Genomic DNA, 22,615 nt, shown 5'->3' with positions numbered 1-22,615 from the left:
CTCTGCTGTTTGCTGCAATCTGGACTCTTCTGAGGAGGTAGTGGAGAGAAGAACTCTGAAAAAGTGTATGGCGATGATGAATAATAATGCACATCCATTATATGAGCTCTTCATGAGACAGAAGAGCTCTTTCAGTAACCGGCTAATCCTTCTGAGGTGTAAGAAGGAAAAATATAGGAAATCATTTGTGCCAACTGCTATGGGAATGTACAACAATAACATTAGTGTTAAATCATCAAGGTGAATGTCTACTTTATTTCTTCTACTTTCAGTTCACCCGCTGTGTATGTCCTAATCTAATGTATAATGTTCTTCTGTCAACTCTACTGTCTTGTCAATTAAGTAATTCATGTTATGATTTAAGTTGTGCTGCTGTGATACCATAATTTCCCACGGGATCAATAAAGTGTATCGTATCGTATCGTATCGTATCGTAGTACTAGGTCAAATTTATGTAAAAATTCTGAAGGGTTCACAAACTTAAGCAGCATCGCAGATGTAAGTAGAAACATGTTTTTTATACTTGCTAGCTCATTAACATTGATGTTGAAGGAAAAATAAATATTTGGATAGAATGAGAAATTGGTGTTTTACAGCACTGTTGCCAATCCTGACCTTCAGCCAAGGGTAAAAAAAATTCAGCCTTTAAATGCATGAAACCTTGGACTCAGATGCAGAGACTTTGTGCAGGGAAGGAGTACAGACAGTGGCACCTATATCTCACTATGCTTCCAATACTTTTTATGTTGTTCTTGTATAGTTTGTATGGATTCTGCCAGTTGGTATCAGGAAAAGGTATGTAATAATTTTACATTTGTAAAGACAATTGCATTTTTTACTTATTATATCAGTTTCCATTGACTGAATATTTTTATCCAATACAAGTAGAGCTATATGCCTAGATCCATAAAATGAATGTCCCATTGCATTTCTGACTTGCATTAATTTGCTGCAAAAAATATTTGCATTACAAATCAATTGATTTGTAAAGTTTAATGAAAAATTTCACATAATAGCATCTAGTAAAATATTAGTTACATTTGGCTAATTTTTTAAGGAAGAGTCCTGTAATATGTCTTAATGAGTCTTACATTCATTCTCAATCCACATTTGAAAAAGTTGTACAGATTAATATGTCCTTTTTGAAATGCTCTTAAGGGATTTGGGTAAAACAAGGCAATGCACAATTTGTTGATCCTATGTAAACCAGAGAGGAGGGTCACATAAGAGAGTAGGTTAAGAGGACCTGATATGTCAAGCAGGGTTCCTGATAGCAAGAGAACTGGATTATATAAGCAGAATATCCCATGGACAGTTTCTCATTTTAACTAAAAAGGGTTTGTCTGGTGTTAATATTATTCTGAAATCTATCTTGTCTGTTTTCATTTAAAAATAACATTTTTGATGTAGCTACTAATGAAGCATGTTATTTTAATGTCATGTCTTAGGATGACATGCTGCGTAGCCACAGCTTAGCGAGCCAATTGGCACTATATTAACAGACTGACAAGTTAATAAATTGTTCCATTTGCTATACTTAGTTTTAATTGTTAAAGTTTCAGCTGATGCCCTGGGAACCTGCTGTATATTTGAACATTAATCATTTCTAAGTAGCACTCATCCTAAAGTAAAAGAATTGAATACATTAATAGTGCAAGCAAATAAAATATATTGTGATATGTTTTTGTTAAATACATCAATAGTGCTAGCAAATATAATAAATTAACCACAAGGATATCATGTATTATATGCATAATAGCTACATCTACCAAAACAGAAAACTGCAAGCTCAAATATAAACAAAGATATCTTATTTATTAAATAATATATAATAAAAACTATTTTACAACTGAGTAATAATAAAAAACAGACACAGGTGCGGGAGAAAAGAGGGAGAGACGCCTGGTACACATTTGTATACAAATTACATTTTATAAAGAGGCTAAAGGTAAGGCCTAGGTAAGTATAAATACATTAAAATAATGCCAATGTATAAAAGCAGTGATAAAAAGCATACTGACAGTGTGCCTTATAAAGGTATACACATCTATGTTGCAAAATAAATAAACAACTTGAAATAGTACTCGTTTGATGCACGCCAAAGCCAGTTAGAGGTGATTATTGGCCACGGACTTGACAAACCCGATGCACATTTCGCAAGGGATCCTTCATCCAGGGGTAGCTAGTGTGTATGTGTATGACCTGTATATAGGATAAGGGATCCAATCAAAACTGACAAGATGAAGTTTCTTTAAAACCTGAGGGATAATGGTAACACTAAACCGGAAGTATTAAAGGGAACCTGTCATCAGAAATTTAGCTTTAAACCTAAAAGTTTCCCCTTCTGCAGCTCCTGTGCTGCATTCTAGCAAGGTTCCTATAGTTTTTGTGCCCCCTTTTAAACCAAATTAAATACTTTGTAAAGTTGTACCTTTTAGTATGCAATTCTTGTAAATTATCCATGGGGGCGGGCTCTCTGGTGTCCATTACTGTCCCTCCTGCCGATTTACGCCGTCCCCCAATGCTCAATTTCATACATCAGGATGCCGCCCACTGCGCCTGAGGTCCCGCGCATGCGCCACGCGACTGTGCACTGTGTGCACAGTGACTGCTGGTGACCGCTGCCTCCAGCGTTCTGCGCAAGCGCTGGCCAGATGACCCGACGTCACCTCTCGTAACCAGTGGTGTCCTGCTCCGCTCCTCCCATCTATTTCCTGCTGCAGGGTAAGATGGGAAAGAGGTGACGTCGGGTCATCTGGCCAGCGCTTGCTGGGATGAGATTATGGGCGGGCATTGCTGATGACAATTACAGCGCTGCCCATAACCGTTATCTGACCAGCGCTTGCGCAGAATGCTGGAGGCAGAGGGGAAAGGGCGGCACGAGATTATGGGCGGGAACTTGCTGATGCAATCACAGCGCCACCCATAACCTCGTGCCTGCGACACACGTCACCAGCGGTCACTGTGCACACAGTGCACAGTCGCACGGCGCATGCAAGGGACCTCAGGTGCAGTGGGCAGCGTCCTGATGTATGAAATGGAGCATTGGGGGACGGCGTAAATCGGCAGTAGGGACAGTAACGGACACCAGAGAGCCTGCCCCCATGAATAATTTACAAGAATTGCATACTAAAAGGTACAACTTTACAAAGTATTTAATTTGGTTTAAAAGGGGGCACAAAAACTATAGGAACCTTGCTGGAATGCAGCCCATGAGCTGCAGAAGGGGAAACTTTTAGGTTTAAAGCTAAATTTCTGATGACAGGTTCCCTTTAAAGGAATCATGTGACTAGGATATTGAGGAAGTAGATGAACTAGGGCGTGATGCAATTGCCTTGAGAAATGCATGCTGGGTTTGGCAGATCCCAGACTGCTAATGACCTCTAACTGTCTTTGGCTTACAACAAACAGATATTATTTATAGTTATTTATTTATTTATATTGTAACATATGCATGTTTTTTGTTGTGGTACACTGTCAGTATGCTTTTTATCACTGCTGTTATACATTGCTAATTTTAATGTATTTATACTTACCCAGGCCTTACCTTTAGCCTCCTTATTAAATGTGATTTGTAAACAAATTTTTGCCAGGCATCTCTGCCTCTTTTATCCTGCAATTGTGTGTGTTTTTAATTAATACTCATTTGAAAAACTTATTTTGTTATATATAATCTAAAAAATACACCAGCTACTCCTCACTATGCTCCGCTCTATCGGGCTCAAGGACACCGTTCTTTCTTGGTTCTCATCTTACCTCTCTGACCACTCATTCACTGTATCCTTTGCAGGCTCCTCTCCTCTTCCCCTTATGGTCACGGTTCATCAGGGTTCAGTCCTAGGCCTCCTCCTTTTCTCTCTATACACTGCCCCCACTGGACAAACAATCAGCAGATTTGGTTTCCAGTATCATCTCTATGCTGATGACACCCAAATGTACACATCTTCTCCTGACATCACCCCTGCACTATTACAAAATACTACCGATTCTCTGTCCGCTGTCTCCAACATCATGTCCTCCCTCTATCTAATACTGAACCTGTCAAAAACTGAACTTCTCCTGTTTCCTCCCTCCCCTAACCTTCCAAAACCCAATATTACCATTTCTGTGTGTGGCTCTACCATTACGCCCCAGCAGAACACCCGCTGTCTTGGGGTTATATTTGACTCCTATCTCTCCTTCACTCCCCACATTCGTTCACATGCTCGTTCTTGTCATTTCCACCTCAAAAACATTTCAAGAATTCGACCTTTTCTTACCGTTGACTCTTACTGTCGCTCTCATTCATTCTCACCTGGATTATTGTAATTCTTTACTAATTGGTCTCCCTGTTACTAAACTCTCCCCTCTCCAATCCACCCTGATTGCCACAGCCAGGATCATTTTCCTCTGCAACCACTTCACTGCTGCCTCTGCTCTTTGCCAGTCATTGCACTGGTTACCTATCCGCTACAGAATCTAACATAAACTTATCACTCTCACTCACAAAGCTCTCCACGGCTTTGCACCACCCTACATCTCCTCCCTCATCTCTATCTATCACCCCACCCATGCCCTCCGCTCTGCTAATGACCTAAGACTGACATCCTCAACAATTCGAACCTCCAACTCCCGTCTTCAAAATTTCTCACGAGCTGCGCCTATGCTCTGGAACACACTACCAAGAGCATTCCAATTAATTCCCAGCATCCACACCTTTAAGCGGGCCCTAAAAACGCATTTCTTTAGACTAGCCTATCACCTCACTGCCCTGATCTAATCTAGTCCCTTCTGCCCTTCATAAAATTTACTTCCAATTTTTGTCCCCTGTATCTGTATAAATTCTGGCCGATGACGGGTTCATGCAACTGGTTTTGAATACCTTATTAAATCGATGGCTGGACCATATATGACAAGCTTTTCTCTCCCCCATTCACCTTTTGTGCCTCCCCTATTTCCTCATAGACTGTAAGCTAACGAGCAGGGCCCTCACTCCTCCTGGTATCTTAATTTTGTTATTTTGTATTGTCTCATATTGTCTGTACATGTCCCCTCTGAATTGTAAAGCACTGCGGAATATGTTGGTGCTATAAAAATATAAGTTATTATTATTATTATTATTACATTTGGTCTCACATTTTTCTTTGTTTTGTTACTTGCAAATATAAGAAATTGTAATGTGTATTATTATATAATTATGCTTCTTTATCCAGTTATTAACCACTTCTTCCCCACTTTGCTTCCTCATGAACTGACTATTTATGCTGAAAAACTGCTCAATTCAGTTTTTTCCATATCCAAAAAGACTGAAAGCTGACTGTGGCATCAGCTTATAGTTTGGTATTAAAGTATTTAAAAAGAGGACTGTGAAGAAGAGGAAGTAGCAAAGTAAGAGAGACAGAGAAAGAAAAAAGATCGATGTACAGGCTTTTAGCAAAGTTTTTAGCTTATCCTAGAGCTACTGTCATGATACTGTTTGCACTCTGCTGTCGCAGAGTTGTATCAGTCACCTGATTCCATGGTCGGCTTTTCCCAGTGAGAGGAGCCTATCCTTCTATTCCTCGTTCCTGGGAGCATGCCGCGTTTTCAGGACGTTCCCTCCATCATCATGGCACCAATTATATTCCTGCTCTGCAAGGTGCTCTCCTGGTCCCTGGAAGTGCTCTAGATTCTGTCCGCTACCTCCCGTGACCTTTCCTGACCTCCATGACATCTGTTCTGCCTGAGCTGCCTCACTTCTGTTCTGCCCGGCCTCCCTGCCTCTCATACCCTCATCTTGTGTTACCTTCCGTTCTTCCCTCCTGCACCCTGTTTGTTGTCCCATCCCAGCATTCTTTCAGCTTGCTCTCTCGGTTACCAACTTCTGGCTTCTTCCTCCTTCTCCCTTGTACTGCGCTTCCTCTCGGCTTTGACTCAGCTAGCATGACTCCTCTTAGCAACCACTTAGTTACCTGGGACGCCTTGTGGTCTGGCTCCCTCTAGTGGTTGTTCTCATTACACATACAATGTGCTGACTCCCTTTAGTGGTGACATTACAGCTACCATATTTCCCCAAAAATAAGACACTGTCATTTTATTTTTTTCCCCGAAAAAATGTGCTAGGGCTTATTTTGGGGGTGGGGTATATTTTGAGGGAAACAGAGGTTGGGGTACGTTTATCCCCCAAAAGGCAAGCCCTACCCCAGGAGAATCATACTTACCAAACCATGGACATCTAAGTCGCTCCCAGATCATCAGTGGGCGCTCCCAGCAGGTTCTTGCCTTCTCCACAGCAGTCCTCCCTGCTTCTGGCTGGCCCGGCACTGACACACACATATCACAGACACATCAGACACACACACATGTATACATACATATACACACACATACACATCTTGTGATACCGCACTGCTTCTGGCAGACAGGGGGATCTGGGATGCTCTGAATGTGAGGATCTGCAGTGGAGCGCATCAAGGACCTGCAGATATCACAGAATGTATGTGTGTGTGTGTGTGTGTGTGGCGTGTGTACGTTCCACCACAGGTTCTCAAAGCGTTCCACCGCAGGTTCCCGCATTCCACAGTGTCCCGGTCTGATGAGTATGATTGTGGGGTCTGTCTTCATTCTTTTGGGGGTGGTTGCTTTCTATAATGAAGTGTCCTGCAGTTCATTTTAACTTTTTTAGCTGCATGGACACTTCATTATTGAACCGTGACTAGGGCTTATTTTATGGTAAGGCTTATATTTAAGCCTTACTCCGAAAAAGACAAACAATCCTGCAAGGGCTTATTTTTGGGGAAACATGGTTGATTCACAGCTGCACAGCTCATAATTGAGATTCATTGACCTCCATGCTTCCACTGCCTCTGTGTGTGTACAACACAAAGAAAGAAGAGCAGCAATCCTTCTTTCTGTTTGCAGTGTTTTTAGACACATCTAGCACAGAGTATGTCTCCACCTACTTACCCAGAAACAAATGAAAGTTAGAGATAGAGCCTGGTAAAAAATATGTTACAAGTCATAAATTGTATAAAAAAGCAGCAAAAAAAGGAATAAATATCATTACTTACAGCAAAGATGGAACTGCAGCTGTACATTACCTAGGCCAAAAACTATTACTCCAGCAGGATACAGCTAACCCCTACTAGGTGGAGGCATCACAGGTGCAGGAGGAGCAAATCACATACACATTTCCAAATATGGAGGGGGTGATAGCTGGATGGTAAAACTGCATATTTGGAAGTGCGTGTGTGTGTTATTTTCTCCTCCTGCACCTGTGATGCCTCAACCTAGTGGGGGCTTAGCTGTATCCTGCTGGAGTAGTAATTTTGGCCTAGTTAACGTACAGCTGCAGTTCCATCAAGTCATAAATTGGATCAGTTTATTCTGAAAGTGCAGACATGCTTTAACCATTTATTGTACAGTACTGTTTAAGCATGAGATCAACAGGGTTTGCTCTATATTTGCTATAAAAATACTTGCATTCAATAGGAACCAATCAGAGTTCACTAAAAGACAAAAGAGTCTTTCAAAATGTATCAATATGTGTTTGAAAATAGAAGATCTGGCGTAGCTCACATAAACACTAAAGCCATGGTTCTAGAATCTAGAGTGAAGATGACCTTAGCTGTATAAATGTATTATGGCTACTGATATTTCAGAATATTCTTTTTTTAATAATAAAACTTTAATCACTGGTGTTTTTATGGAAGAATATGACATGGCATTAAAGGGGTAGACCACTACAAAACATAGTGGCCACACATCAATGTAAAGGTCATAAAGAAGGTTTTTCTCAAATACCTTGTGTAGTACATTCTGCCTGTAAGCGGTCTGCTCATCCCTATCATGTGACCCCTTGCTTCGTGACCTCTGAGATCTCGTGAAGTCATGTCATCTTCCAGTTGACCCGATATCACTGAGGTGGGCTCCAGTCTGCCTGAGTGACTGGGCTGTGGGTGGAGTTTCACCGCTCATTACAGCTCAGCATTGCTCCTGCTCCTTCCTTCACTGCAGAATGCAATAAGCAAGAGCGATGCTGGGCTCTGACGAAACTCCACTCACAGCCCAGTCACTCAGGGAGACAGGAGCCCACCTCAGTGATGTCACATCAACTGGAAGTTGACGCGACATTGTCAGATCTCAGAGGTCACAAAGCCTGGGGGGTCATGTGATGGGGATGAGCGGACCAAAATAGCACCGCTTAGAGGCTGAATTTACTACAAGGTAATTGAGAAAAGCCTTTTTTTTTAGCTTTACATCGATGTGTGGCAACTATGCTGTGTAGTGGACCAACTCTTTAAACTATAAAAGCTCACCTACCTGGGTCACCTTGAGGTGACAATATGAGGTAATCACCAACAGTAAGTCTGATTTCTCACAACCATATTAGCCAAGGTAGATATTAATTCACTTCTCTCAGATGAGAACTACATCTGGGTTTATGTCAGAATCCTTTAAAAAACATGTTCAGATGGATACCCTGACAGAGGCCCATGGTAGCCATTTGCTTGCATTGAGCCAAAGGAATTACTGAGGTCACTGGCCAATTTCTGAAATGCAGAAAATGTGGTTTTAGTGTGTAAAAGTCGTTTTGACAAGGCTTACCACATCACCAGATATAGTCCATATGAATGATCGATATCCATAGGTGCTAATTTTGTTACAGACTGACAACATTAAAAATAATCCAAAAATAAAAAGCCCAATACATCCACTTTAAATGAAAACCCTTTTCCTTCATTATTGTAAAGCCATTAAAAGAATAACTATATTTACCATTGTCCAAAGAGTGACGTGTTTCTCACATACACAGTGCCGTTAGCCATTGACTAACAGGTTGAATTATCCAATCATAAGTGATACTAAATTAACCCCTTAATGTACAAAACACAGCTAAATATATATTTATTGAACATAGATACTCCCACGGGGTCTTTCTAAAATATCACACAATCAACAGAGCGAGAGATGATTGAGCAATCCAAAGAACATTCATTCCAAGCAAGTCAGAAGGTCCATCAAATAATCCATCACACAGAGTATAAAGTAGTCCAGTAATGGCATAAATGTCCCAGAGATCAGTCACAATCCTCCAGCAGTCCTTTTCCAGGGAAATCGGGGTCTCTCACAGTCTCTCGAGGGTGTCAGCTTCTCCCTCAGAGGATCAATCTTACTCCTTCTGTCTTGAAGTTCTCTTACAGACAGGATAATCCCCCAGGTAAGCAGAGCATTTAGGTGGATCCCAGGCCCCCTCCCTCAGACGTAGGAACAAAAGTCTGGCTGGGGGGTGATTAACCTAACTTAGCAGGACAATGTACACAGAATGGACAGAACACCATGCCTAAACTACGAACCTACACAAAATTATACACAACCCCGATATTCCAATATCACAACTTCTCCCTCCTTCGTAATAAGTGAGTACACCATGAGGTCTATACAGACCTCTGGCCACCTCACTTAAGTCCATTTTGCTCAGTTGTGGATAGTTACTTGTACAGTGGTAGGGTTGGAAGGACAAGCTTCCCTTTGTGTCCTCCACTCAAACTGTGGTTCCTGCACCCACAAATTGACATTGTAGATCTCCCACATCACTTCCTAGGAGAATATCTGCAGGCAGGCCGCTCATCACCCCAGCCACACATTACTTGAACCCAAAGCCAAAGTCCAGATCTACAGTCGCCTTTGGGATATTCCTCCTTTGTTCTCCAGCCAATTCCATAACAATCCCTGGTCCATGATGTATCACCTCTGGCCGAACCACCAAGATTCAGCTATTGTGAGAAATGCACCGGAGTCACAAAATCAAATCACTCTTTGTCCATCCAGTAAGTGCTTACTTTGATGGTAAGAGGAACTCGGGGCTGTGGCTCGCACCCCATAAACCCCTAGTGTCGACCATGAGTGTCTGAGCCATTAGGCAAGTCAACTTGAAGGAGTGAGAACGCTTCCTCCATTGTATTTGGCTGTAGAGAATGAACAGGTCGATTTTGTGCAAGGTCATTTCTCAATCGACCAGCATGGCAAGTGTCTTGCAAATGCCCAGGCTGCCCACATCGATAACATCTCCCCTGTGTTGTACTCCTTTCAATGCCCATTCTGTAGAAAGCAGTAGGAGCACCTGGTGACAATGGCCTGAGCCCATATACTTCAACAGAGGCATCTATGGTGCAGTGATCAGCGGTACACTCCAGTGGAGGTGGTTGTACCTCTTCCTCAGGCAGGATGGAATGCACAAAATGCACCGGACAAGGTGGAGGTGCGTGGGGCTAACTCCGAGGACAACTGGATTGCAGGTACCCAGGTTGCCCGCACCCATAACATCTCCTCTCTGTGATTCCCCCAGGGTATGGTCAGAACTGTTAGGGTCCAGGATTGTGAGCTGTGGTTGTCATCAGTCTGTGGCTGGTTGGAGGGGCAGACATAACTGGAGAGGGCCGGGGGAACATGAGCAGGCTGTGGTTTATTGTCCAGGAGTGTCCTCCATTGCGGTCAGATAACAAGGGCCTCATCAGCCAGGGCTGGAGATTTATCTAAGATGCATAGCGTGCTGTTGTAAATGTCGTCTGTATGGGTGCTGTTTTGGAGCTCCCTCTCGTGGCCAGGAATGGTAGTGAAGCTGAGTCTGAGTCTGTGACTCAGACAGGTGTCGGCGTTAATTGGGAATTAAGGAAGTCCTATTGCAGACAAGCCTGGTGTATATAGGAGAGCACTTTTTGCCTTGCTGGCACTGGTGATCGTTGAATTTTCCTCTATCTCTGAGCCTGGCTTGGAGTTCTGTCCTTCCCTGTTTTCCTGTGCAAGACCTCTGCAGATATGTTTGCAAGCTTTTGCTTTGCTTCCTGATTTACACCTTACGGTGTTTCTTTTTCTTTTGTTTTATTTGGAATCTGTTTTCTTGCAGGTGAAAAGTATGGTGTGCAGATTTTTTGTGTTCTTTTTGGTATTTTGTTTCTCCCATTATTTACAAGAGTACCTTATATAGTGGGGGGGAGGTCGCTTGACCTCCAGGGCTATTTTTACTATCAGGAGATTGGTATTTTTCTGCAGGGTTTTTGTACTGATCTCAATCATTTTCTTTTTTTTCCTTTGTATCTAGATAGTCGGGCCTCGCTTTTGCTAAATCTATTTATCCTATCTGTGTATCGAGTTTTCCTACATCACCATAACCTCTATATGTCAGGGGCTGGCTATTCCTTTGGGGACTTCTCTGAGGCAAGGTAGATTTCATCATTTTGATCTGTGAGGTGTAGCTAGTTTCTCCGGCTGCAACGTGGTGTCTAGGTGTTAAGGAACGCTCCATGGCTACTTCTAGTTAGGGGATTGCGGTCAGCTCAGGTTCCAACTACTCTTGTATTTCTTGGTGTTTTTCTACCTATGGGATTTGTTTGTAATCTTCCACAGTTACCGGATCATAACAGTATCACCGGCCAACAAAAAAAGTTCCTCAAAGAAGGGAAATTTGTTTTTATCTCTATATATTTTTCCTCTTATTCTTTGGGTTCCATGGAAGATCTTCTGTTGACATGGAATAGTTGGTTGAGCGTGTTGAGCATCTCTCCTCTGAGGTTCAGGCAATATCAGCTTATCTTAGACAGACTTTTAGAACCTAAAATTCCTGTTCCTGAATTGTTCTCGGGGGATACGTCTAAATTCCTAAACTTTAAAAATATATAAATTGTTTTTTACCTTAAAACCTAAGTCCACAGCGAGCCCTGTGCAGCATGTTAAGATTGTCATCTTTTTGTTGCGTGGTGACCCTCAGGACTGGGCCTTTTCATTGTCTCCTGATGATCCGATTCTTGCTACTGTGGATTCCTTTTTTTAGGCCCTGGGCTTGTTGTATGATGAGCCCAAAGTTATTGATGAAGCAGAGGATGCCTTGCTGGTTTTGATCCAAGGTCAGGATTCCGCTGAAATTTTTTGTCAGAAATTCAGAAAGTGGGCGGTCCTTACCAAAGCGAATGATGATGCACTTGCGGCGCTTTTTCGTAAGGGTCTCACGGATGCAGTGAAGGATGCTATGGTGGGATTTCCTATTCCTTCTGGTCTTGATGCCTCTATGACTTTAGCCATTCAGATTGATAGGCGTTTACGCGAGTACAAAATGATGCGTGCTGATATATTGCTTGTGGAATAGTCTTCAGAGCCTATGCAGTGTGATAGGGTCCTCTCTATTGCTGAGCGACAGGGTTTTAGATGGAAAAATAAGTTGTGTTTCTATTGTGGTGACGTGTCTCACATTATTTCTGTCTGCCCTAAATGGGAAAAAAGATTTGCTTGTTCTTTTGTGGTGGGGACTGTGCAACCTAAATTTCTTTTGTCCGTCTCTTTGATTTGCTCTTTATCCTCATTTTCGGTTATGGCCTTTCTTGATTCAGGGGCCTCCCTGAACTTGATGGATTTTGGGTTTGCTAAGAATTGTGGTTTTCCAATGGTACCTTTACAAACTCCTATTCCTTTAAGGGGCATTGATGCTACACCCCTAGCATAAAATAAACCCCAGTTTTGGACCCAGGTAACAATGAAGGTTGCGCCAGTTCATCAGGAGGATTGTAAATTTTTAATATTACACAACTTGCACGATATTTTGATGCTGGGATTCCCTTGGTTGCAAACCCATAATCCAGATCTAGATTGGAGATCCTTGTCTGTGGTTAGTTGGAGTTGTCAATGTGTGCATAATGATCTTTCTGTGTTCTCTATTTCCCCTCCGCTACATGATGTGCCTGAATATTTGTCAGATTTTCTTGACGTGTTTAATGAGACTGGTTCTGATTCTTTGCCCCCCCCACATGGAGTGTGCTTGCGCCATTGAATTAATGCCAGGTTGCAAATTTTCTAAGGGATGGATCTTTAATCTATCTTTTCCCGAACATGATGCTATGAGACCCTATATTAAGGAGTCATTGGAGAAAGGTCCAATTAGACCATCCTCGTCACCTATGAGTGCGGGTACTTTCTTTCTGTCCAAGAAGGATGGGTCATTGAGACCTTGTATTGACTATCGTCTCCTTAATAAAATCACTGTTAATTTGCAGTATCCATTACCTTTGATGTCAGACCTGTTTTCCAGAGTAAAGGGAGCTAAGTGGTTTACGAAACTTGATCTTAGGGAAGCGTACAATCACATTCGAATTAAGGAGGGTGATGAATGGAAGACAGCCTTTAATACCCCTGAGTGGCATTTGAGTACCTAGTAGAGATAAGCGATGTTCAAGTTGAATGGTTTGCCAATTTCATGTTCGAGTGATTTTGGGGGGTGTTCGAGTCGTTCGACGAACTCGAACTATTTGCTAAAAGTTCGGCAGTTCGAGTTGCGTTCGAGAACGGTTAGATCACCAAAAGCGTGGCTTTTAACAGTAAGTATGTGCGCACCTTGCGTATCTGCATGCATCCTGCATCCCCTGCACAATCCCTCTCTCTTTCCTACTCACCGATCACAGGTGCCTCGCTGCACGGCTGTCAGAAATCTCTGGCGGCATTTCCTCTTTTGAAAATGGCTGCCGCTTTATTATTCAATCAGTTATTCCGTGCTTTCTCCGCCCACCGGCGCCCATGATTGGTTGCAGTCAGACACGCCCTCACGATGAGTGACTGCTGTCTCACTGCAACCAATTACAGCCGCCGGTGGGCGTGTCTATATCGTGCAGTAAAATAGATAAGTAAATAATAAAAAAAACCCTGCGGTTCCCCCCATATTTGATACCAGCCAAGATAAAGCCACACAGCTGGAGGCTGGTATTGTCAGTATGGAGAGCGCCACGTTATGGGGAGCCTTCCACCCTTACAATATCACCCAGCAGCCGCCCAGAATTGCCGCATCCATTAGATGCGGCAGTCCCGGAACTCTACCCGGCTCATCCCGAATTGCCCTGGTGCGGTGGCAATCGGGGTAATAAGGAGTTAATCATGGCAGGCGTCTCCCCGAGATACCTTCCATGATTAAACTGTAAGTGAAAGTAAATAAACACACACAGCGAAAAATCCTTTATTTGGAATAAAAGACAAAAAACACCTCATTTACCTCTTTATTAATCCCCAATCAACAATCCAGGTCCGAAGTAATCCACGCGACACTGTCAGCTCTGCTACATGAAGATGCAGGGAGCGCTCTGTGTCCTCTCCACGTAGCACCTGAAGTGAGCCGCGCTGTCACTGGAGACTTCATTCTGCAATAAAGATGTCAAGATTACCAAATCTGCCTGTTTCTCATTAGAGACAGTGGCTCAATGGTTAGAGCTCTCGTCTAAAGCGGGCTTTACATGCTGCGATATCGGTAACGATATATCGTCGGGGTCATGTCGGTAGTGACGCACATCCGGCGTCGTTACCGACATCGCAACGTGTAACACCAATGAGCGACGATCAACGAGCACAAAAACGTGAAAAATCGTTGCTCGTTGACACGTCGCTCATTTCCTTAATATTGCTGCTGTAGGTACGATGTTGTTCGTCACTCCTGCGGCACCACACATCGCTCTGTGTGACACCGCAGGAGCGACGAATATCTCCTTACCTGCCTCCACCGGCAATGCAGAAGGAAGGAGGTGGGTGGGATGTTACATCCCGCTCATCTCCGCTCCTCCACTTCTATTGGATGCCTGCCGTGTGACGACGCTATGACGCCGCACGAACTGCCCCCTTAGAATGGAGGCGGTTCGCTGGCCAGAGCGACGTCGCAGGGCAGGTAAGTCCGTGTGACAGGGTTAAGCGAAGTTGTGCACCACGGGCAGCGATTTGCCCATGTGGCACAACCGACGAGGGCGGGTATGATCGCTTGCGATCTCGCTAGCGAGATCACAGCGTGTAAAGTACTCTTAAGAAGCATTAGTTCACGATTTCAAGTCCTGGCCGCCCCGGTAAAGAATTTAATTTATTTTTAATTTTAAATTATAGTTATTATTTATTTATAATTATAATTTAATTTAATTATGCACTGAGGGGAGAATGATGGGGGTTGCAGTGCCTGCGTGTGTGCGGTGATGAGTGCGGTGCTGCCGGTGTTTGCCCGCCCATCCATCCTCCCATCCACCCGTCCGTCCGCCCGCCCGTCCGTCCGTCCGCCCGTCCGTCCATCCATCTTTGCAGCTAAACAATCTGCTTCTAGATTCTCTACTGCAGTATATAGGTAAAGATTACCAAACCTTCCTATGTTTCTCATGGTTAGAGCTCTCGGCTAAGAAGCATTAGCTCACGAGTTCGCGTCCCGGTAAAGAATTGAATTTATTTTTAATTTTAAATTATAATTATTATTTATTTATAATTTAATCAAATTATGCACTGAGGGGAGGAGCCGGACATCAGCTGTGAGCCACGGGACACACCTCTAAAACTGGAGCAGTTCACGGAATGAGGCTGCATTGCTCTCTCCTCTCTCTCTTCTCTCTCTCTCCCTCTCTCTCTCTATCTCTCTTTTTCTCTCTCTCTCTTTCTCTGTCTTTCTCTCTCTCTTTCTCTCTCCCTCTCTCTCTCTCCCTCTCTCTCTCCTCTCTCTCTCTCTGTTTCTCTCTCTTTCTCTCTCTCTCCTTGTCTAATAAAATTTTTTGGGGGCAAAAAACTCCTGCATACAGTCCTGGATGGAGTATGCTGACCCTTGGAGGAGAGCAGACAGCAGCTGAAGAACTACAAGGCTCAGGATGTTCCATTCACTAGTGTATGCAGGAGAGCAGACAACAGCTGCAGAACTACAAGGCTCAGCATACTCCATCCAGGACTGTGTGCAGGAGTTTTTTGCCCCCCCCCCAAAAAAATGACGTGGGCTTCGCCATATTTTTGTATGCTAGCCAGGTACAGCAGGCAGGTACGGCTGCCCCCAACCCCCAGCTGCCTATTTGTATCCGGCTGGGAACTAAAGAAATAGGGAAGCCATATTTTAATTATTTCATGAATTTCAAGAAATAATTTAAAAAAACCCAACATAGGCTTCGCCCCATTTTTGTGTCCAGCCGGGTACAACTAGGCAGCTGGGGATTGGAATCCACAGCACAGGTTGGCCCGAGCTTTCTGGGCCCTTCTGCTGCGAATTGCAGTCTGCAGCCCCCCCCCCGAAAATGCCGCTTTCATAGAAGCGCCATCACCTGGCGCTGTATCCAACTCTTCCAGCAGCCCTGAAGCCGGGTGGCTTGCTGGGTAATAATGGGTTAATACTAGCTTTGTTTTACTGGCTCTGATTAAGCCAGAGATTCTTAATGTCAGGCAAGTTTGACCAGGCCATTAAGAATCTCCAATAAAGGGTTAAAAAAAGACACCACACAGAGAAAAAATACTTTAATAGAAATAAATACACAGACACACTTAGAGACTCCATGTTTATTACTCCCTGTCACCTTTCCACGATCCTGGTCTTCTGTCTTCTTTCTCTTTCAACCCATGCAGCTCTGCTACATCAGACAGCACTGCATGGGAGGAAGAACGCTGCTGCTCCGTGCAGTCTAATCACTCAGTGAGTGAGCAGAGGCTGCGGGCTGTAAGCGGTGATGTCACTGCTGCCACCATTACTATAGCAACGGCAATCTCCGATCACGTTTTTCCCGGTGCTGCTATTTACCGGCTGTGGCAGCCAGTCCCTGCATGTGGGCTGACTCTGTAAAGAGCGCCCACATGCAAGAACTGGGAAGCCGACCGTGTGCCAGAGCATTTCGCCAGTTCACAGAGATGCTGGAACGATCACCGAGTACCGGAGAGATACACCGACAGGACCTAGCATGATGTCTAGCCATGTGACCAGTCTGTAGCAAATGAGATAATAGACACGTGACTGGTCACATGCTTTTTTTCACACCACGGAAGGTCCTATCATCAGTGCTGGTTACCGGGAGGACGCAGCGATTACCGGAAGGAAAAGCGGCGGGAGACAGAGGTCAGGACGCGTCGCGGGGACTTGTAAGTGTTATAGCAATGTTTATTAACTGTATGTGAACATGTATAATGTGTTTTTATGTGTTTGTGTGCCACTGTTTTCAATGGGGTTCGAGTTGGTTCATCGAACGTTCGTTGAACATTCGACGAACTTGTCCTCCGTTCGACAAACCGAACTCAAACTCTAGGGGGGTGGCTCATCTCTAGTACCTAGTGATGCCTTTTGGGCTTACTAATGCCCCTCCGTCTTTCAGTCATTCATGAATGATATTTTTCGGGATCTAATTGGCAAATTTCTGATTTTCTATTTGGATGATATTTTGATTTTTTTTTCTCATGATTGGGATGCTCATGTTCAGAAAGTTCAGACAGTTTTTCAGATACTTAAGGAAAATTCATTGTACAGTCAAATCAAAATGTACAGTCAAATCAAAATGTCTCTTTGGTGTACAGAAAATTTCCTTTTGGGGTTTATTTTGTCCCCGGCTTCTATTGAAATGGATCCGGTCAAGGTTCAGGCCATTCATGAGTTCAGCCAACCTCTTTTAAATTCCTTCAAAAATTTTTGGGTTTTGCCAATTTTTACCATATATTTATAGACAATTTCTCTAGTGTGGTTAAGCCTTTGACTGATTTGAACAAAAAGGGAGCTGATATTGAGAATTGGACATCAGAGGCAATTATGGCCTTACAGAAGCTTAAAAAGAGTTTCACTTCTGCCCCAGTCCTGCAGCAACCTGATGTTTCTCTTCCGTTTCAAGTGGAGATCGATGCCTCAGAGATTGGAGAAGGTGCAGTTTTGTCTCAAAGAGATCCTAGTACTTCCAAGCTTAAGCCTTGTGCCTTCTTCTCTCGGAAGTTTTCTCCATCTGAACGAAATTATGATGTGGGTAATCGAGAATTATTGGCTATGAAGTGGGCCTTTGAGGAAGGAGACACTGCCTTGAGGGAGCAAGACATCAAATTGTGGTGCTCACTAATCATAAGTATCTGACCTATCTTGAATCTGCCAAGAGACTGAATCCTAGGCAGCAGGTGGCTCTATGTTTTACTTGTTTCAATTTTGTGGTCTCTTTTCTTCTGGGCATCAAGAATATTAAAGCCGATGCTCTCTCTAGGAGTTTCTTTGCTGATTCTCTTGATGTTGCGGAGCCAGCTAACATCCTGAATGAAGGTGCGTGAAGGAGCTGCCGCCCGACCACCGTGCAGAGCTGCCGCCCTACCACCGTGCGGAGTTGCCGCCCGACCACCGTGCAGAGCTGCCGCCCGACCACCGTGCGGAGCTGCCGCCCGACCACCGAGCAGAGCTGCCGCCTGACCACCGTGCGAAGCTGCCGCCCGACCACCGTGCAGAGCTGCCACCCGACCACCGTGCGGAGCTGCCGCCCAATCTAGACCCCACCTACTGTCTCCTCCCCAAAATCCTATAGAATGTAAGCCTACAAGGGTAGGGCCCTCTTCCCTCTGTACTAGTCTGTCTACCGTAACTTGTATATGTATTCTGTATGTAACCCCTTCTCATGTACAGCACCATGGAATTAATGGTGCTCTATAAATTAATAATAATAATAATAATAATAATAATAATAATAAAAAAAAAAAGGTAGGGTCCTTTCCTTCATTTCGCCTGATTTGAGGTTAGCACTTGAGAGATTTCAGGGGGACAAACCTGAGAGATGCCCTGTGGGGAAACTGTATGTTCCTGATCAATGGAGGACTAGAGTTATGTCCAAAATTCATTGTTCCTTATTGGCTGGTCATCCTGGGATTTTTGGTACTAGGGATCTTGTAAGTAAGTCTTTTTGTTGACCTTTTTTGTCTCGGGATGTCAGGAGTTTTGTGCAATCTTGTGGGATTTGTCCAGGTCCAAGCCTTGTTGTTCACATTCTAATGGGTTGTTGTTGCCATTACCTGTGCCTAAGAGACCTTGGACTCATATTGCTATGGATTTTATTTTGGATCTTCCTGTCTCTCAAAGGATGTCGGTTATTTGGGTTATTTGTGATAGATTCTCTAAGATGCTACATTTTGTATCATTACTGAAGTTGCCATCTTCATCAGAGTTTGTGCACTTGTTTTTTCAACAAATGGTTCGTTTACATGGTATTCCTGAAAATATCGTGTCAGACAGAGGAGTTCAGTCTGTGTCCAGATTTTGGAGAGCATTTTGTTCTACAGTAGATTAGGAATTGAACTGTCTTTTACTTCCGCTTTTCACCCTCAGACCAATGGCCAGACAAAGAGAACTAATCAGACCTTGCAAACCTATTTGAGATGTTTTGTATCTGCGCATCAAGATGACTGGGTTTCTTTTTTGACCTTGGCAGAGTTTGCTCTCAATAATAGGGCAAGCTCTGCTACTTTGAGGTCTCCTTTTTTCTGCAATTTTGGATTTCATCCTAGGTTCTCTTCAGGGCAGGTTGAGGCTTTGGCCTGTCCGGGAGTTGATTCTGTGGTGGAGAGAATGCAGCAGATTTGGGCTCAAGTAGTGGACAAATTGTTTCAGTCCCAGGAGAATGCTCAAAGGTTTGCCAACCGACGTAGGACAGTTGGTCCCCGGTTTAAAGTGGGAGACATGGTTTGATTGTCCTCCAGGAATGTTCCTATGAGAGTTTCTTGACCTAAATTTAAGCCAAGATTTATTGGGCCCTATAAGATTTCGGAGATTATTAATCCCATATCTTTTCGTTTTGCTCTTCCTGAGTCGTTTAAAATTCAAAATGTTTTTCATAAGTCTTTGTTGAAGAAACATGTGGAGCCAGTAGGTCCCACAGCGGCACCTCTGGATCCAGTATTGGTAGGAGGGGATCTGCAGTATGAGGTAGAGAAAATTTTGGATTCCCGTTTTAATAGATGAAAACTCCAGTACCTTGTTAAGTGGAAGGGTTTTGGTCAGGGGGACAATTCTTGGGTTTTTGCTTCTGACATTCACGCTGAGAAATTAGTTTGTGCCTTCCATCTTGCCCATCTTGACATACCCGGTGGTTCTGGTGAGAGTTCGGTTACCCCTCCTCAAGGGGGGGTACTGTTGTGAATGTCATCTGTGTGGGTGCTGTTTTGGAGTTCCCTCTGGTGGCCAGGATTGGTAGTGAAGATGAGTCTGAGTCTGTGACTCAGACAGGTGTTGGTGTTAATTGGGAATTAAGGAAGTCCTATTGCAGACAAGCCTGGTGTATACAGAAGAGCACTTTTTGCCTTGCTGGCGCTGGTGATAGTTGAACTTTTTTCAGTCTCTGAACCTGGCTTGGAGTTCTGTCCTTCCCTGTTTTCCTGTGCAAGACCTCTGCAGATAAGTTTTCAAGCTTTTGCTTTGCTTCCTGATTTATACCTTAGGGTGTTTGTTTTACTTTTGTTTTATTTGGAATCTGTTTTCTTGCAGGTGAAGATTTGCTTTTCTAGTTTGGTGAGCATGAGGGTTCCCCTGTGCTAGCTCTTCTGCAAGAAAAGGGAGATTCTCCCTGTCAAACTTGATTATTTGCACTTTTGTATTTTTTGTGTTCTTTTTGGTATTTTGTTTCTCCCATTATTTACCTGAGTACCTGATATAGTAGGGGGAGGTCGTTTGACCTCCAGGGCTATTTTTACTATCAGGAGATTGCTATTTTTCTTTTTTATACGTTAGGGGCTGTCTATTCCTTTGGGGACATCTCTAAGGCAAGGTAGATTTCCTCATTTCTATCTGTGACGTGTAGCTAGTTTCTCCAGCTATGACGTGGCATCTAGGTGTTTAGGGACGCTCCACGGCTACTTCTAGTGTGGTCTGACAGTTAGCAGATTGCGGTCAGCTCAGGTTCCAACTACTCTTGTTTTTCTTGGTGTTTTTCTACCTATGGGATTTTTTTGTACTCTTCCACAGTTACCGGATCATAAGAGCGTGCACTCTCTGACCCATTCCCGTATTTCTGAGGAACACTTGTAAAGAAATTGTTCTATAAGAAATACCTGTATAATGTCTTCCACAGTGAAGGCATTTTTCGCTACCAGCCATCTCCCACATGCCTAGGACATCTTATGGGCATACATCCTAAACGATCCCCCATGGTGCATGGGAAGGCTCGGAACTGTGCCCTATGTGAGTCCGGGGTGATAGCATGGTAATCTAAGATAGTGTGCTTTACATTGTTTTAATCCCGGTTCTGCTCTGAGTCAATGGTGTGATAAGCCTCTGCCAGGCTTCCGTTCAGGAGTCCCACTAACAAACGCAAATGTTCATAAAAAATGCATCCAGCCAGAGTGGGGTACCTCCATCACGGCACACTGCTGCTCAAAGTCCTTGAAGAACCCCGTATTCCGTACAGGCTCCCGGATCACTGGGTTTACACTCCAACTCATATTACTCCCTCTGCTGGACTCCATTGCTTCTTGTCTCCTCTGTGCTCGGCGAAAATCCTCCTCCTTATACTCCTGAGATACACCTGGGCCCAGTACTGCCATCTCTTTTTCGAATCACACCAACCACCGGCTTTTTGTGGCAGGGATCCTCGTCTTCAGTGCTTGTCCGTCAGACATCTGGGAGGAAGTGGATTGGCTCACACCCACCAGTAGCTCAATTAAGGCCTCTTTACTCAGTCCCCGGTAGCTCAGGCTCAGATCTCTGGCTCTCTCCTCTAGACTGGATACGGTCCAGTTTATGTACTCACTCTGCGCTGTGGAATATGTTGGCGCTATAGAAATAAAACTTATTATTATTAAACTTATCATTACTCACTCTGTGGGTGGATCTCCATTGGGCTGAGCTCTGTTGATCCCACCACTGCCACCAGTTGTCACAGGGTCCTTTTCCAATATCACACAATCAACAGAGTGAGACATGATTGAGCAATCCAAAGAACATTTATTCCAAGCAAGTCAGAAGGTCCAGTCAAATAATCCACCACACAGAGTATAAAGTAGTCCAGTAATGGCATAAGTGTCCCAGAGATCAGTAACAATCCTCCAGCAGTCCTTTTCCAGGGAAATCAGGGTTTCTCACAGTCTCTCTAGGGTGTCAGCTTCTCCCTCAGAGGATCAATGTTACTCCTTCTCTCTTGATGTTCTTATACAGACAGAATAATCCCCAAGGTAAGCAGAGTTTAGGTGGATCCCAGGCCCCCTCCCTCAGACATAGGAACAAAAGCCCGACTGGGGGTGTTTAACCTAACTTAACAAGACATTGTACACAGAATGGACAGAACACCACGCCTAAACTACGAACCTACACAACATTATACACAACCCCCATATTCCACCATTACAGATACTATACATTAAATAATCAGAGAAAACACATACAGTGATGCCATTACAGAATTCAGTAAATGAAAGACAGACATGCCTAAAATTCAAACCATTTGGCGATTTTGAATTTAATTTCAACATCCATGAAGCTTCTCTAAATAATAGCTGTCTCAGCCAATCACCACTTATGAAAGGCATTCAATGCTCTCAACTCCAAAAAATCTAAATCTCATTTATCTGTAGGAAATGTTTTGTTACTCTTAGTATCTTTTTTTTATTAATGTAAGATAAGTATCCTGCAATTCTTTTCTTAAGTTCAATAATTTAACATTGCAGGCCAAACATGTTGTAAAGTAGACTACATGGTGTGTATCTCTGTGGATAAAATCAATACAGCGAACCACACCATGCGGCATTCCTATCTCCGATTTTACTACTGTGTGCCTTCAAACACTACATCTCCTGCCTTCACATTTAGAAAACCCTTTCAGGCTTAGCCAAGGTTTCTTTGAAATTTTATCCACAAAGATATGGAGAGTGATATTTCACAGTGATTTTCCTCTCTTTGAGACAGCTT

General features: G+C 43.6%; 1 protein-coding gene across 1 annotated transcript in view; it reads left to right on the top strand.

The window, feature by feature from the left end:
* The first annotated feature begins 700 nt into the window (after positions 1 to 700).
* LOC142316860 (cartilage oligomeric matrix protein-like) overlaps positions 701 to 22,615 on the top strand; it is a 1,990,803-nt gene continuing 1,968,888 nt past the window's right edge. The window contains exon 1 of the mRNA XM_075352653.1: positions 701 to 795. Within this exon, the coding sequence (XP_075208768.1) occupies positions 726 to 795 (70 nt within the window). The 5' untranslated portion in view covers positions 701 to 725. The remainder of the gene's footprint in view (positions 796 to 22,615) is intronic.

Source organism: Anomaloglossus baeobatrachus, chromosome 1 (assembly GCF_048569485.1).
Source record: "Anomaloglossus baeobatrachus isolate aAnoBae1 chromosome 1, aAnoBae1.hap1, whole genome shotgun sequence".
NCBI lineage: Eukaryota > Metazoa > Chordata > Amphibia > Anura > Aromobatidae > Anomaloglossus > Anomaloglossus baeobatrachus.
This window is presented reverse-complemented; position numbering and strand designations above follow the sequence as displayed.